The sequence below is a fragment of the Arachis ipaensis genome, chromosome B09 (genome assembly GCF_000816755.2).
Source record: "Arachis ipaensis cultivar K30076 chromosome B09, Araip1.1, whole genome shotgun sequence".
NCBI classification, from domain to species: Eukaryota; Viridiplantae; Streptophyta; class Magnoliopsida; order Fabales; family Fabaceae; genus Arachis; species Arachis ipaensis.
The window spans coordinates 132,685,577-132,699,196 of NC_029793.2; the positions used below are offsets into that span (position 1 = coordinate 132,685,577).

Consider the following 13,620-nt stretch of genomic DNA (forward strand, 5'->3'; position numbering starts at 1 on the left):
GATTAACAGGCATACTACACCATATTTTTAATTTTCAACTATCAATAAATTGAGAAAAATAAAGCATGTTATTTAAGAAAATACAACTAACCTGAACATTTTTCTCACCCCATCCAGGCAAAGCACAGAGTAAGCGAATCAAAATTTCGACCGATTGCTCAAGATCCTGTAAGCCTTCTACTTGCTCTTTCAGTGAAGAAATAGCTGTAAAAATCTTACATTCAGAAACCTAATCAAGTATGCTAAAATAACAATATAGATAAATCAGTGGGGCCTAGAAATTTGACTCCTTGTGTTTCTAGTATGGGTCACAAACTATATTAACCCAAATTACCTAACAGAGCAGAAAGCGTTAAAAAAATTCATTTATGAGAAACAATTTCTAAAATGAATCCATCAAAATAAAAACAAGATTATATCCAAAGCTCACAACTACACGATAAATGAGCAATGAAAAACGCAGTTGAAAGCTCACAACTTCCCACTCCCCCAATAAAAAAGAGCCAGAACATAGACTGCAGGTTAATAACATGAAAAAGTCTTGAGGTAAGTTCCTGTCAGCTACTGCATTTGCACAATCCTCAAAAAACAAAGGAAATATTTTTTCCCAGAATTGTTTGTACAATTCTCATAAAACTGATAACAATCACAAACCTTCAAGACGTTCTTTCCAAACAGCACTTTTTAACTGAGTGATGGTATCTGACTGTACAAGAGAACCTACTCGGGTTTCAATCTCTTCAAGACTCATCTCAGCAGGCTGCATAATTTTTACAAAGATGGCTTAAACTATCATCAGCAATCCTGTTACAAACTATGATGGCAAACTCGAATCAAAAGGATGGAAACAAACTGAACAATTTACCTCAACATCTTCAGGTGGTTCAATTGATTTTGAAACCTTCGGTTGTGCAACACCATCTGCCTTTTTGTTTGTACCAGACTTTGCAGCACCTCCTTTCTTGGGGGCAGGCTGGGATGCAAAAAAATGTTCAATATATCACTCGGATGGAGAGAAACTAACCACATTAGTTTCGAGCAAGATGTTGTGAACTTACAGCTGCCTGAACAGGTCTTTTTCCACTGAGCATGCTTGCTGCTGACCTTTTAACAAATGCACCTTCGGAGATCTGGATGCAAATCAGGTAAAGGAAATAAATTTCCCATCTCAAAATTTTCTGAACTTTTGGCTTCTACTTCACACTTAAAAGATACTAGTTTTCTGACTTTCCAAGTTTTCAAATTCCTTCACTGACCGTAATATCACTTATTCACATAAGATTAGTCATGACAGACTGAAATCATTGTTCTGTAAGATTACAGATTTTGGATACAAAAACAACAAACAAATAAAGATTTCTAAGATGAGAATTCCCAATCCACTTATTAAAAATAAATGAACTCTCAACTATATATTTAACAACCTTCCTCATACCAAAAGGAAGTCGATATCCATTCAATCCCAAAAAACAACCCAATACAGAATGATAAAATGCAAAAGCCAGTCACCTAAGTGAAGATTAAGAGTGGATTTGGTTCAGTAGTGAATGACAGAAAAGACAGAGAAAAACAGAGATTCCATAGTTTCAAAGGCGGGAAAGGGTGGATGGAATAGAATGAAAGAAAATGAAATGGATTCCATCCAATCCAACAGACTTGTCTTTCTTTCCCCCAATTTGGGCCAATGGGATGAAATCCTCATTTGTTTTAGTCATGATTCCCTTCATAGTTCATTCTTTCCCTTCCTACTATAATTTCCACCATTTTTATGTGCCTTGGGCACTCAACCCCACCATATCTTTAAATATTCAAACAATGGAGTGGAGCCTCTACTCCACTTCACTTACCCTATTCCATTATTTCCATACCATTTCATTCATCATTGGTTATATGTAAGGAAAGTGAACCCACCTCTGCAGATGACGCACTTCCTCGTGTACCATGCACAGGTGCTGGAAGATCATACCAAATGTCAACCGAAAGAAAAATACAAAATAGCGTAACAAAATCAGAATACCTTTTCAACACATTGGCTTAGGAAGTAAATCAGTCAAACTAAAACCAAACTTACAAACCTGTGGCAGAACCACCAGGCACAGCATCTTCAGACCCTGAAATCATCTCTGAAAGTTTCTTTCTCCTAACATCATCAAGTTTCTCCAGTGACCTCTCCAGAGGTCTCATCCCAACCGACTAAAGAATATAAATATCATGAGGTTCTAACATTTAAAAAAAAAAAAAAAACGCAAGCAGATTTGAAGGTAACATGTTTACCTTCGCTATTGCTGCCAATGCTGAAAATGCTGCATCCCTCACTTCAGGAGTACCATCATTTAGGCTCTGCAAGATCCAGATTTTAGTATTTCCAAACAGAATAGATAAAGGGCAGTACATAAACATTTTATAATAAGTGTTTTTTTACAGATGGTTGGAATAAACTCCCATAGATGCAAATATATGTGGTCCTAGCTCAAGGAAAACACGATATCAAACTATTTTACCAATACTCGGTATAAATCATGACAATGAAAGGTGCTGAACCATATTCAGACAACATAGAAGTAATTAAGTATACATCACATTTGAATTGAAGACAATACTTTTCAAGGTAAAAGAATATTAAACGGTTCATATAAAACTGACCTCCATACATATAGGCACATAATCCTTATGCACCTTAGTAATTATACTTTTGTTACTGGTTTCAATACAAAATGTAACCCAGGTCAAGGTCAATGATCGCACGAGGGGGACTTTGTTTTTCGTAGCTGTTTTAACATCTGCAGCAGGATAAATATAGTATAGTCAAAAAAAAGCATATGTACTGCACTAACGGAAAAAAATGATACAACTAATCAGGCGTTAAGCTACGAAAAGACAATACCCTGAAACACCAATAAAAATCCATGCGAGTATCATACAGTTCATTAAATTAACAATACAATATAACAAGAGTAACAAAACGTTTTCCAACAAGATTGCTCAAGAAACAAGCAGTACAAGGGAAAAGATCAAATGTTTTGTTAAATAGTAACTACATACAATATTCATGTCAAGATTTTTTATAGCAGAAACACTTAATATTCATAGAAAAAATAGAATAGTCATAGAAATCCAATCCTAAGTTAAGGCTAATTTAAAGAATATGGAGGGTAACCTGCCTTCAACAATATCAACAAGGCTTATGCATCCAGCTTTGTGCATCGCTTGAAGAGTCTGAGTTAATGCCTCAGTCATAGTGGGCTTTTTCTCCTTTAATTTTTCCTACTCAAGAAGGAATTGCATTAAGTAAGCATTACTCTGAAGTTCAGTAAATGATCTACTGAAAACACACTTCACTATTTAATTTTTAAAACATTTTTATTTCTATGAAAGCTAGAATCATAATGCTACTATTACCACAAGGAATTCAAACACACAAGACAATTAGCTCTCGAAACCAAAATCAATTAATAAATTGCTACTGAAAACATACAAACTTTGAGCACATGGAGGCATGCATGAAAATTCACAAATAATATAGAATATGCAATAGAAGAACCAATTAATACATATAAAACCTGCGGAAAAAGTGCATTCAGTTGTTACCCATCCATATATTATGTGCACTGGTACTTACAAGTAAAACAGGCAACACAAAACGAGAACTTGCAGAAAAATGGGTTCTTAATCCACGAGCAAGATTGCCAAGAGCCTGAACGGCTTCAACTGCAACAGCAATATTCACATCTGTGATAAGCTGCAAGCAAAAGCTACTAGTTTAACCTTAGTCGGAAAAATAAACATATCATTAAAAAATGTCAATGAAGTTCACAATTACAGAAGATCCAACATAAAGGCCAAAACAGAACAAAATGTATCACTAAGATAAAGGCCAAAACAGAACAAAATGTATCACTACAAATTATGAAGCAACCTTATTATAAAGATATATTATGATCTAATGTGTGTAGCACAAACATGTTAGTAGGTGCATTCGGGAAAGCTTAAAGATTAAAGTTATTTTAACAATCCAAATATATTTATATAATTGATTTTTATATAATCAATTATGCAAGAATTAATTTCTGTTTTCCTGGTTCAGCTGAAAATTTATTTTAAAAGTAATCTATTTTGTTTGAATTGTATGAAAAATGTTGCTATTATATTGTAAAATTAAAAATTAATAAAAAGAGTATGATAGTTTACAGTATCCAGTAAAATCATTACAATTCTAAAATTGCCAATTTCTGCTCATAATCATAAGCTTCAAAATTTTCATATATTCATTAGCTATTTTTCAGCTTAAAATTACCAGCTTTTGGTTATAATCTAATTTTCTAAAACAGCTTTTCTTTGAGGGGGAAAAAATGTTTTTAGAAGTATAGAAACATGACTATTTAGATAGGGAAAAAAAAAAGAGTGGTGAAAAGTAGCAACAAATATCAGGAATATTTAGAAAAGGGTATGATAGTTTACAATATCCAGTAAAATCATTACAATTCTAAAATAGCCAATTTCTGCTTATAACCATAAGATTCAAAAATGTTCATACATTTCATAAGCTATTTTTCAGCTTAAAATTACCAGCTTTTGGTTATAACCACATCTTTTCTTTGAGGGGAAAAATGTTTTCAGAAGTATAGAAACATGATTATTTTTTTAAAAAAAAAAAGTGGTGAAAAGTAGCAACAAATATCAGGAATATTTAGAAATCAGTTGACCAACATTGCATGCAGAAACAAGACGAGACAAACCCTAGAGTAGGTAAACAACTAAATATAAATAAATGAAATGAAAAACGCCTGAGCCATTGGACTTCCACTAAATGCAACCCTACCCTAACCATGTTTATTTTAGAGCTAGCAATACTAACAAATAAGACCTCAGGGTAGTTTCCAACAAGAAATCCCATATCAGCATCACCTGATAATCAGCATGATATATATCCTAACTAGGAAACAAACACACTATTAGATTTGAAATAGAGCTAGAAAAAGTGTCAAAGCATGACAAGTAGATGGCCAAGCTGTTTCATTTGCATGACACAAATCATACAAAATACCTTCTTTAAGGTCCGACAAACTTCCGAAAAATCACCGGGAGAAATCTTTTTAGTTGATGCAAGCTTTGTTAGCTCAGCCACAGCATCCTTCCGTTCAGACCACTTGGTAGCTTTCTAGTGATTAATAATACAGAAAGGAAATGAAAGAAGGGTTCAAAGCCATCCAACAATAAATTAAAGGTGTATTAAAATAGTAATAAATACAATCTGAGAGATGGGCAAGGAAACTGACCACTCCTTCCCAGAATCCTAACTTCTCCAAAGGAGTCAATATGTCAACAGGATCAACAAGGTCATATTCATCTATCTCTTGAGGAGCTGCTAATCGAAGTGATTGATGAGTTAGGGATGGTAGCACCACCAAGGAAAGGCAAGTCATGTTCTCAGAAAAATAAAGTGAACTCTACTAGCTCCAAAATCAACTACATACCATCATTCCCAGATTCTTCAGTAGGGCCAGGACCAACAACATCAGCTACAGTTTCTGGTTCAGGCTCCTTGTCTTGCTCAGATCTAAAACATGATGGGCAATTATTAAGATGATGTCAAACCCACAAATTGAATTTTATTCACATTAGTTGTTAAAGCACTAGTTACATTCACTGTTGGTTTAACACAAATTTAAATTTACAAAACACTACAGCACATAAACAGTGTTCCATGACACCTCTCATATGGATTTGTTGAGTGTCTTAAATACAGCATTGACTAATTATTGTAAGCTGTATTTTGGTATATAAAATGTTGTTATAGCTACAGGCTGTTTAGTTGCTTTGGGTATACAAAGCTTGCTTGACCAATGCCATCTTCTCATCGAAAGTCCCTATGACTGCATTTGTATGACTACGTTTTTTACAAACACAGGACACTAAGACAAAATCATGTTCGGTAGATGAGACATGGACAGAGACATTGTGTCCTAAGACACTGAATTAGTCTACTTTGTGCCCTTCCTTCCTGTCAGGAAGGACATAGAGACACTGGCGGAGACACAATTTGTTTTTTTCTTCTATTGTCCCTATTAATTTTTCAAATTACATTTTTTTACCATTCTATTCTTTTTTTAATTTTGTGTGAAGAAAAAAAAATGAAGGTAAACTGGATTTTTATTATTTATTCTATCTTATATTCAGTTTATCACCAAACAAAACACAAAAACACTATGTCCTCAGTGTCCTATTTTGTCCTGTTCTCAAAACCAAACGCAGCCTATGTGGCTAAACAAGACTTCAAGCATAGAAAAAAACAAAAAAACGGAAATTAAATGAAAATAGTTACCACCAAGAATTATAACTATTTCGATTGAGAGAAATGAAGATATTTAAAACAGCAAGTCTTGAGATGTCGTTTCAATTAGTTTGCTGATGGGCATCAGCTTGCATATCGTGTAATATTTATGTATTATTGGAAGACTTTCAGCATCTTTGAACATGTTGTATTCTGTTGAACTTATTAGTCCTCATTAGTCATCCTCCAGCAGAATCCACCAAGTTACAACAAAACATCATTTTGTGTCGTCACATTTTTACTATTTTTCCTATATGAAGATCTTGAGCAAGAATAACTACCCTTTTGGTCACATGTTTTATTGGCCTAAACCCTACTAATAGTCTTGTTCATGTCGTCTGGATTCTGAAGTTAGTTTTTACAGTAACAATGTGGAAACCAAATACAGTTTCTACTCACGTTATTCTTAAATTCTTTTTAAATTTTTTTCCCTGTCTCAGATTATTAATATTTTACTTTGAAAAGATTTTCAGAAAATACACTTCATAAGAAGCATAAAGTGCCTACCAATTTCTGGTAAGAATATAACAATATTTTCAATGTTTCCTTTTAGCATTTAGATGTCTTTTCAGGAGTCTAAACACAACAGAAAATGAACAAATATCTGGAACAAACACAGCAGATATACATTTTAAAAATCGAAAACTTAAATCAGTGAAAAGAAAAGGAATGCAATAATCAATATAATTCAAAATTTGTNGAGTAACAGACACATGCCCCAGTGAGCACTTAATGCATCCTAACATTGCAATGATACTCAGGAAGGACGAATTCAAAACAAGAAAATCTACCTTATTTTGCGGGATGGCTTTGCTGTTCCCATAACATTTATAAGCTCAGCTTCCAGTTCTTTTTTCTTTAGAAAAGAGTAAATTGGAATCAGAATTTGCATATATAAGATAAAGAGAGGGGGGATTAAGAACTACAATAATAAATATTGGCATACCATTGTATCTCTCATTTTCTCAAACAAAATTGATTTTACAGGATCTTTACCAATCCATCGACAAAGCTCAAGAGTCAACCCTTTAGAGGATGCACGAACATTTTGATCGGAATGATCAAAGAGTTCAGGAAGCATCTTCAAAATTCTTTTAGGCGGCACAATCTTCGCTCCAAACTCACTGGCAGTATGAAAAAATGATAATTCTGTGTAATAAATTAATTAAACTATCGTAGATTTCGCAATGGAGAGAACAACACCTTAAGGCTTGAAACATAACATCTATTGCAGGAACCACAGCTTTAGCAACTTTGTTTTTTATCGCCTTCTCCATTGCATCCTAAAATTATCAGAAGGCAAAAGTCTAGATAGTTGAGAAAAAAAATAGGAAAGGAGAAGACTAGTAGTTTGAAATCTATTTATGTGTAACTCCCAGAAGGAATTAAACATTCAAAATTCAATATGTAAAACATACTATGAACCATGAAACACAGAAAGTTTATTATAAACAAAAAAACTCTCAATCAAACCTCAGAAGCACATAAAAAAATAAGAATAAAAAATAAAATAGAATCTGACGTTTTGTTAAGTAAATGCACATCAAGATCATGAGTAGTAATAATAAGAGATCAGAATAGCAATATATTACTGATGTTCATGTGGGGTTTCCATTTTGTTACTAAGAAAAGCTTCTCCTCATTGTGCACCTTTACAAATCTAATAAAATTATTGTTCTTCTACGCAAAAATAAATTCCTGATGGGGGCAAAATGCATGGTCTCAATACTCATTTTAAGGACTAGTATTAGTTGACACTTCTGTATATAAAAAACCTCAAGTTGCATCATTACGCATTACAAATAAATTAAAGTTTTATGAAAAACTAATACTAGGATGAATATGCACTTGGGTTTTACTAAAGACTAAAACCCATTCTTTTTTGTATTCTTCTTCAGAGGTAAAATAGGATGAATATGCACTTGGATTTGCACAGGAGCAATAAGTACACTCACTAGCCCCCCTGAGAAGAATCTCCATTCTCCAGTACCTAAATCCCAGCATAAACCCATTTCGCCAAAAGTATGCAAACAGATGAAACTAAGACGTGACTAAACTAGATCTGGCACGAGTAAAGCACACAAGAAAGGAGGACATACGCTACAATTTGGCATTTTATAACAGCAATAAGCTTTATTATCTGTGTGCATTGTAAATATACATCAAACAAACACTAAAAACCTATTGACTGAGACAAACTGTGCAACGACTAACCACCTGGCAGCAAGACAGACACAGTGACACAAAATACCAAGCGAACTACAAAAGACACCTCATTCAGAGGCAACCAAAACAATCACGGGAAAGAAGAAATACCAGAAAAGCATCGACAGCCTCCAATTCCACCCAGAGCATAAACACTGCCTGAGCCTTTTCCACAGTCTTCGGTCTTCCAGTGAGACATTTGGCTACAATGGCATCACAAACTTCCTTCCCAAACCTATTCTTCCCAATTTCAAATTCAAATTCACGTTGAAAATCAAACAGAACCATGCAGGTAACTGTGGAGCGAAATCAGAAACATAGAAACAAAACAACACAAAAATCTATTAGGAAACTCACCTGCCGGCATCAGCATCAGCAGCTCGCAAGTAAGCAATCAGGGCATCGAGAGCCTTCTCCTGTACTGGCGCATTCGAATCCGCCACAGTCTTCCTAAAAAACGGACCTGCCACCAAAAAAAATAAAAAAATATAAATAAATTCAAATTTGAAAAACCAACCGCATCAAGATCCGAAAAACAAAATGCAGCACAAGCACGAGCATCCGAAAACGGAAACACATCCAGATCCGCAAAATTCGAGATCGGAACGTCGTGGAAAAAACCTAGCAGGCGGAGATTACTAACCGAATTCACGGATGCGAGGGTCCTTTGGATCGGTGATGGAGTCGCATAGCGCGGCCAAATCGATGTTTGCCTCGTTGCGAACCTTCCAGTTCTTGTGGAATAGTCGATCCTCCCATGGCAGTTTCTTTGCCTCCTTCAGAAGCTTCTCTTCCTCCGACATTGCTCGCTCGCTCCGCTACCCAACCCTATCTATTCGATCTCCGCCGAAAGAAACGAAGAGAAAGAAGAAGCAACCAAATTTTAGATAGCCAGAGAAAGAGAGTATTCTGTGAGTTGCGCTTTTTTGTTTGTGTTGGTTGCGTTGTGTGTTGTGTGTGTAGAGAGAGAGAGAGTAGCGCCGGCGAGTGGAGAGAGAGAAAGGAGAGAGAGGGGGAAATGAAAGGGAAAACAGAGAAAGAGCGTGGAAATGATTTTTTATCTTTCGCTTCAAAAACACAACTGCGAAAAAATTTTTTTTTCTTTTTTTTTTTTTTTGGTTTTTGATTTTGTTTTTCGTTTTTTTTTTTTCGGTGTTCGGCACTAGGGAGTTGGGACAGAGGTGGTATTTTGGGGTTTACGTTAATGTTGACACTTAACACCCACGCGGTTCTGCGCAGCGAGTGGGTATAACGCGTCCAATAATATGGAGCCGCGTGGCATGTTTAATTTTTTCAAATTTAGGTCACTGTTTGGAAAATTTGAAATTTGCTCTCTCACCTGGCAAAAACAATCTTGAGGACCGGTTATCTAGAGTTGAAAATAGTCAAAATACAGATTTGTAGTCTTGTAGAAACAACGGTATTGTTCATTTTTGTGACTAGCCATGACAATATTATTCGAATTTATAAGTATTTATTTTATCTTATTTGTTTGAAGTGGGTAATTACTAGTTTTGAAATAGTGTGAGTTTTGAGCGGAGTAGGTCTTTGGATGAGGGGAGACAATATCGAATTTAGGTAATGTTCGTTTTTATCTGTTCTGATATATATATGTAAAATAATTAATAATATTATATTATATTTAAGTTAGAGTTAAATTTTAAAGTGGTTTTCTGAACTTACAATCGAGTTTCGAACTCATTCCTAAATTTAAAATTATCTCAAATTTGTCTCTAAATTTAACAATGGTCGTTTTTGAGGGTATTTTTCGACGACAGATTGATGACGTAGTTAGACGAAAATCACACTGAATTTGTAAACGACGTCATTTCCTTTTTGACCTCCAAATACAACTGAAACGAAGTCGTTTTGAGTATTGAGAATAGTTTAATGCGCATAATCCTAGTATTTCTATGCATTGGGGTTATTGTGCTCACTTCTTCCTCCCAATTTACAGAGCTTATGTACCATAAACCTAATAACTCTAAGTACCCTAATCAAATCTGATAACACATATCCACCTCCATCAATACCACTATCGAATTTAACATACTTCCCATCAACTCTTTGGCAAGCATACAGCACATCTCTAACCAAAACCTTTTCAAAAAACTCATTCTCTTCCCAAATCAAATTGACAAAATCTCTAAACGCAAGCTTTTCCTATTCTTGAGATCCTTTGAAACCAATAGAACCCGTTAAACCAATTTTTTTTGTTATTATCCTCCAAAGGCTTAACAGAAGAAGAATCCTTATCCTTACGGAAATCGACATTGTCGGAGAAGGACAAATTGGGCAAGAGATTAGAAAAACAATACTAAAATTCGCATCTTTGCAATCCTTGAAGATGATCTTGATAAGGCAGATGACAGTCCACTTGTTGTTGATGTTGCCGGGGCCGGTCTTGGAGGAGAACTTGGCAAAGAGGTTGGCAAAAGAGAGAGCGAGAGAGAAGCCTCCATGAGAGTCGAAGCGGCGCTTGACGGAGTCGATGGCAGCGACATCAGGGGCAACGGAGTGGGTGAGGCGGCTGCAGAGAATGCATTGGGCATAGCGGAGGGAGTTGATGGTAGAGCCATCATCGTTGAGGAGGAGAGGAGGCATATTACGAGTTTTCGCACCAGATATGAAATCTTGAGTTGTTTTTGGGCGCTAAAAAGAAACGACGACGTTTATAAGTTCGCCTGGTTTTTAGTGTGGCTTCCGTACAACCACGTCATCAATCCATTGCCAGAAAATATCTCAGGAACGACTGTTGTTTAGTTCAGGGACATATTTGAGACAATTTTAAGTTGAGGGACAAGTTCGAGACTCGATTGAAAGTTCATGGACCAAGTTGAGATTTAAGTATTTAACTTATTTAAGTTTTTATTTTAATTTATGTTATTTATATGATGATGGTTAAATAAATTTTGAAATTTAATTTTATTTGTTGGATTTTAATAATTATAGAAGTAAAATAGATACATGTAGGAGCGGGTTAGAGTTTAACATTTTACTACTGGTAAATAGGAGATGGACGAATTCTATGCAGATTATTATAAAATGGGACGAAATCGGATAGAACAAAAATCCACCCCTACCCATTCAATTGTCACCTCTATTCACAACTTTATGGCGGGCATATATCGTGATCCTAAATGTCAATTTCATTTATTTTGATCCAATTTTAAAGTTAACAGAAATAAATTAAATTAAATTGAATTGATCTACTGTGAAATTAATATTTAAAAATTTATAAATTTTCTCCTCCAATAGATTGGCTCAAGATCAATGCCGATTAGGCAGTTAAGCATAATCCAAGTCTAGTCAGGTGTGGGACTCTGGTCAGAAACAACGATAGGAGATGGATAATGGACTTTTCAAGAAACTTGGGTATATGTTCAGCCTTTCTTGCTAAACTGGGGCGCTTTTTTATGGGTCTGAAAATAGCGTCGACGCTAGAGGCTCCAGAAAAGTTTGAATAGTTGAAAAAATTAAGTGTCCTAACATGAAGGTAAGTTCAGGATCAGTGTTATATATGACAGAATCAAAGACCACTTGCATGAAGATCACACGTGTACAAAAAAAAAAATCAAAGACATACTCTGTAAATCTAGAACTTCCCCTTCGAAGAATCAATTTTGCTCTTTGTAGTGATGTAATTGGGACATCTTGACTCAGGATGGTTAATCTTGTGAAATTTTCGTCCTTCTTTTGGGCTTTGGCTATTACCATTAAATTTATAATTTTCATAATGTGTGAGTTTGTTATATTAATTAGAATCTCATTTTTTTTTTATTTTACTAATCTCTTCTCTTTAGGTAAACATAATCTCTTCTCTTTAGGTAAACATAATATCTTTAGGTAAATATATATAGGTGGTATATCTAGTGAGAAAAGTGTCTTTATATAAAAAATGAGAGGATTTAATTATAACTATTAGATTTATATAAATGACTAAAATTACACTATAAAATTTAAAGAGAGAATGTATATAATTAATGTGTTTGAAATTAGAGAAAAGAGATCAGTAATATTCTAATTAGGGAGAGAATAATTAATTTAAAGTATATTTATAATTTTAAATATTTTAAATTATATTATTTAAAATATAATTCAATATATGAAAAGTTACTTTAGTTATGAAATAAATATTGTAATAAGTAGTTTATTTTATTATTCTTTAACTAAGAATGAAGAGTTACTTTGGTTATAAAATTATATCCGTTATTTTCTTAAAAAAATTGACAAATATATTTTAAAAACAAATTACTCCTAAAATTACATCTCACTATGAAATAGATTTATCTTTAATTCTATCGAAGAATGTGGGATATACGGTACATGATGTACCGATAATGATGATTTGTTAGGATATATCTATATTTATTCATTAATGCTTCGCTTTCTTAATGTATTTGCAATAATTTTTTGTTTACAAATGTTAGGTGTACAGATTTTAGTATTATAGTTATTCATATAAAAATAGGGCAAAAAACTTAAATAAGCTAAGGAGAGCACAAATTTACATGATTAAGCTAATTTAAATTCAGCTTCATCAATCAACCAAAACACAATAATATGTAGTTCGAATCAGCTAAGCTCGAACTCCATTTCTATATAATTCGAATCATGCTGATTCGAATTATGAAGAGTCACCCAAAACATGTAATTCGAATTCACCTGGTTCGAATTACACAGTAACAGTAATTCGAACCAGGCTGATTCGATTTACTCCCCAATTCCAATTCCTATGTAATTCGAAAGAGGCTGATTCGAATTACACATTGTACAATTCAAATTAGGCTAGTTCGAATTAGTGAGGACCAGACCTGTATATATATGGTGTGAATGTGAGTTGCTCTCATTAGAGGGAAAAATGGCTAATGAGGAGAGTTTTGTAGCGTTGGTTTACCACAGAGGTTCGATTAAGAGAAAACTCGTTCCGGTGTGAAGTTCACTGATAAGGATCCTCTCAGTATTTTCGTGAGGCCTACGATGAGCTATGATGACTTGTTAACTCTATACTGGTGAAACTTGGTCTGGAAGGTGTGAAACGGGTTAAGAAGTTTTTCTATCGCATTCCAATCACGGTGCTCCAA

General features: G+C 34.4%; 1 protein-coding gene across 1 annotated transcript in view; it reads right to left on the bottom strand.

Annotated features, from left to right (window-relative positions):
* LOC107617505 (protein MOR1) overlaps positions 1–9,595 on the bottom strand; it is a 20,812-nt gene extending 11,217 nt beyond the window's left edge. The window contains exons 1-19 of the mRNA XM_016319271.2: positions 9,180–9,595; positions 8,894–8,999; positions 8,648–8,771; positions 7,535–7,614; positions 7,278–7,455; positions 7,123–7,187; positions 5,475–5,557; positions 5,277–5,362; positions 5,045–5,158; positions 3,620–3,739; positions 3,162–3,264; positions 2,644–2,780; positions 2,275–2,340; positions 2,076–2,193; positions 1,912–1,952; positions 1,059–1,130; positions 866–973; positions 655–760; positions 86–204 (exon numbers count right to left, since the gene is read on the bottom strand). Coding sequence (XP_016174757.1) covers positions 86–204; positions 655–760; positions 866–973; positions 1,059–1,130; positions 1,912–1,952; positions 2,076–2,193; positions 2,275–2,340; positions 2,644–2,780; positions 3,162–3,264; positions 3,620–3,739; positions 5,045–5,158; positions 5,277–5,362; positions 5,475–5,557; positions 7,123–7,187; positions 7,278–7,455; positions 7,535–7,614; positions 8,648–8,771; positions 8,894–8,999; positions 9,180–9,339 — 1,986 coding nt within the window. The 5' untranslated portion in view covers positions 9,340–9,595. The remainder of the gene's footprint in view (positions 1–85; positions 205–654; positions 761–865; positions 974–1,058; positions 1,131–1,911; positions 1,953–2,075; positions 2,194–2,274; positions 2,341–2,643; positions 2,781–3,161; positions 3,265–3,619; positions 3,740–5,044; positions 5,159–5,276; positions 5,363–5,474; positions 5,558–7,122; positions 7,188–7,277; positions 7,456–7,534; positions 7,615–8,647; positions 8,772–8,893; positions 9,000–9,179) is intronic.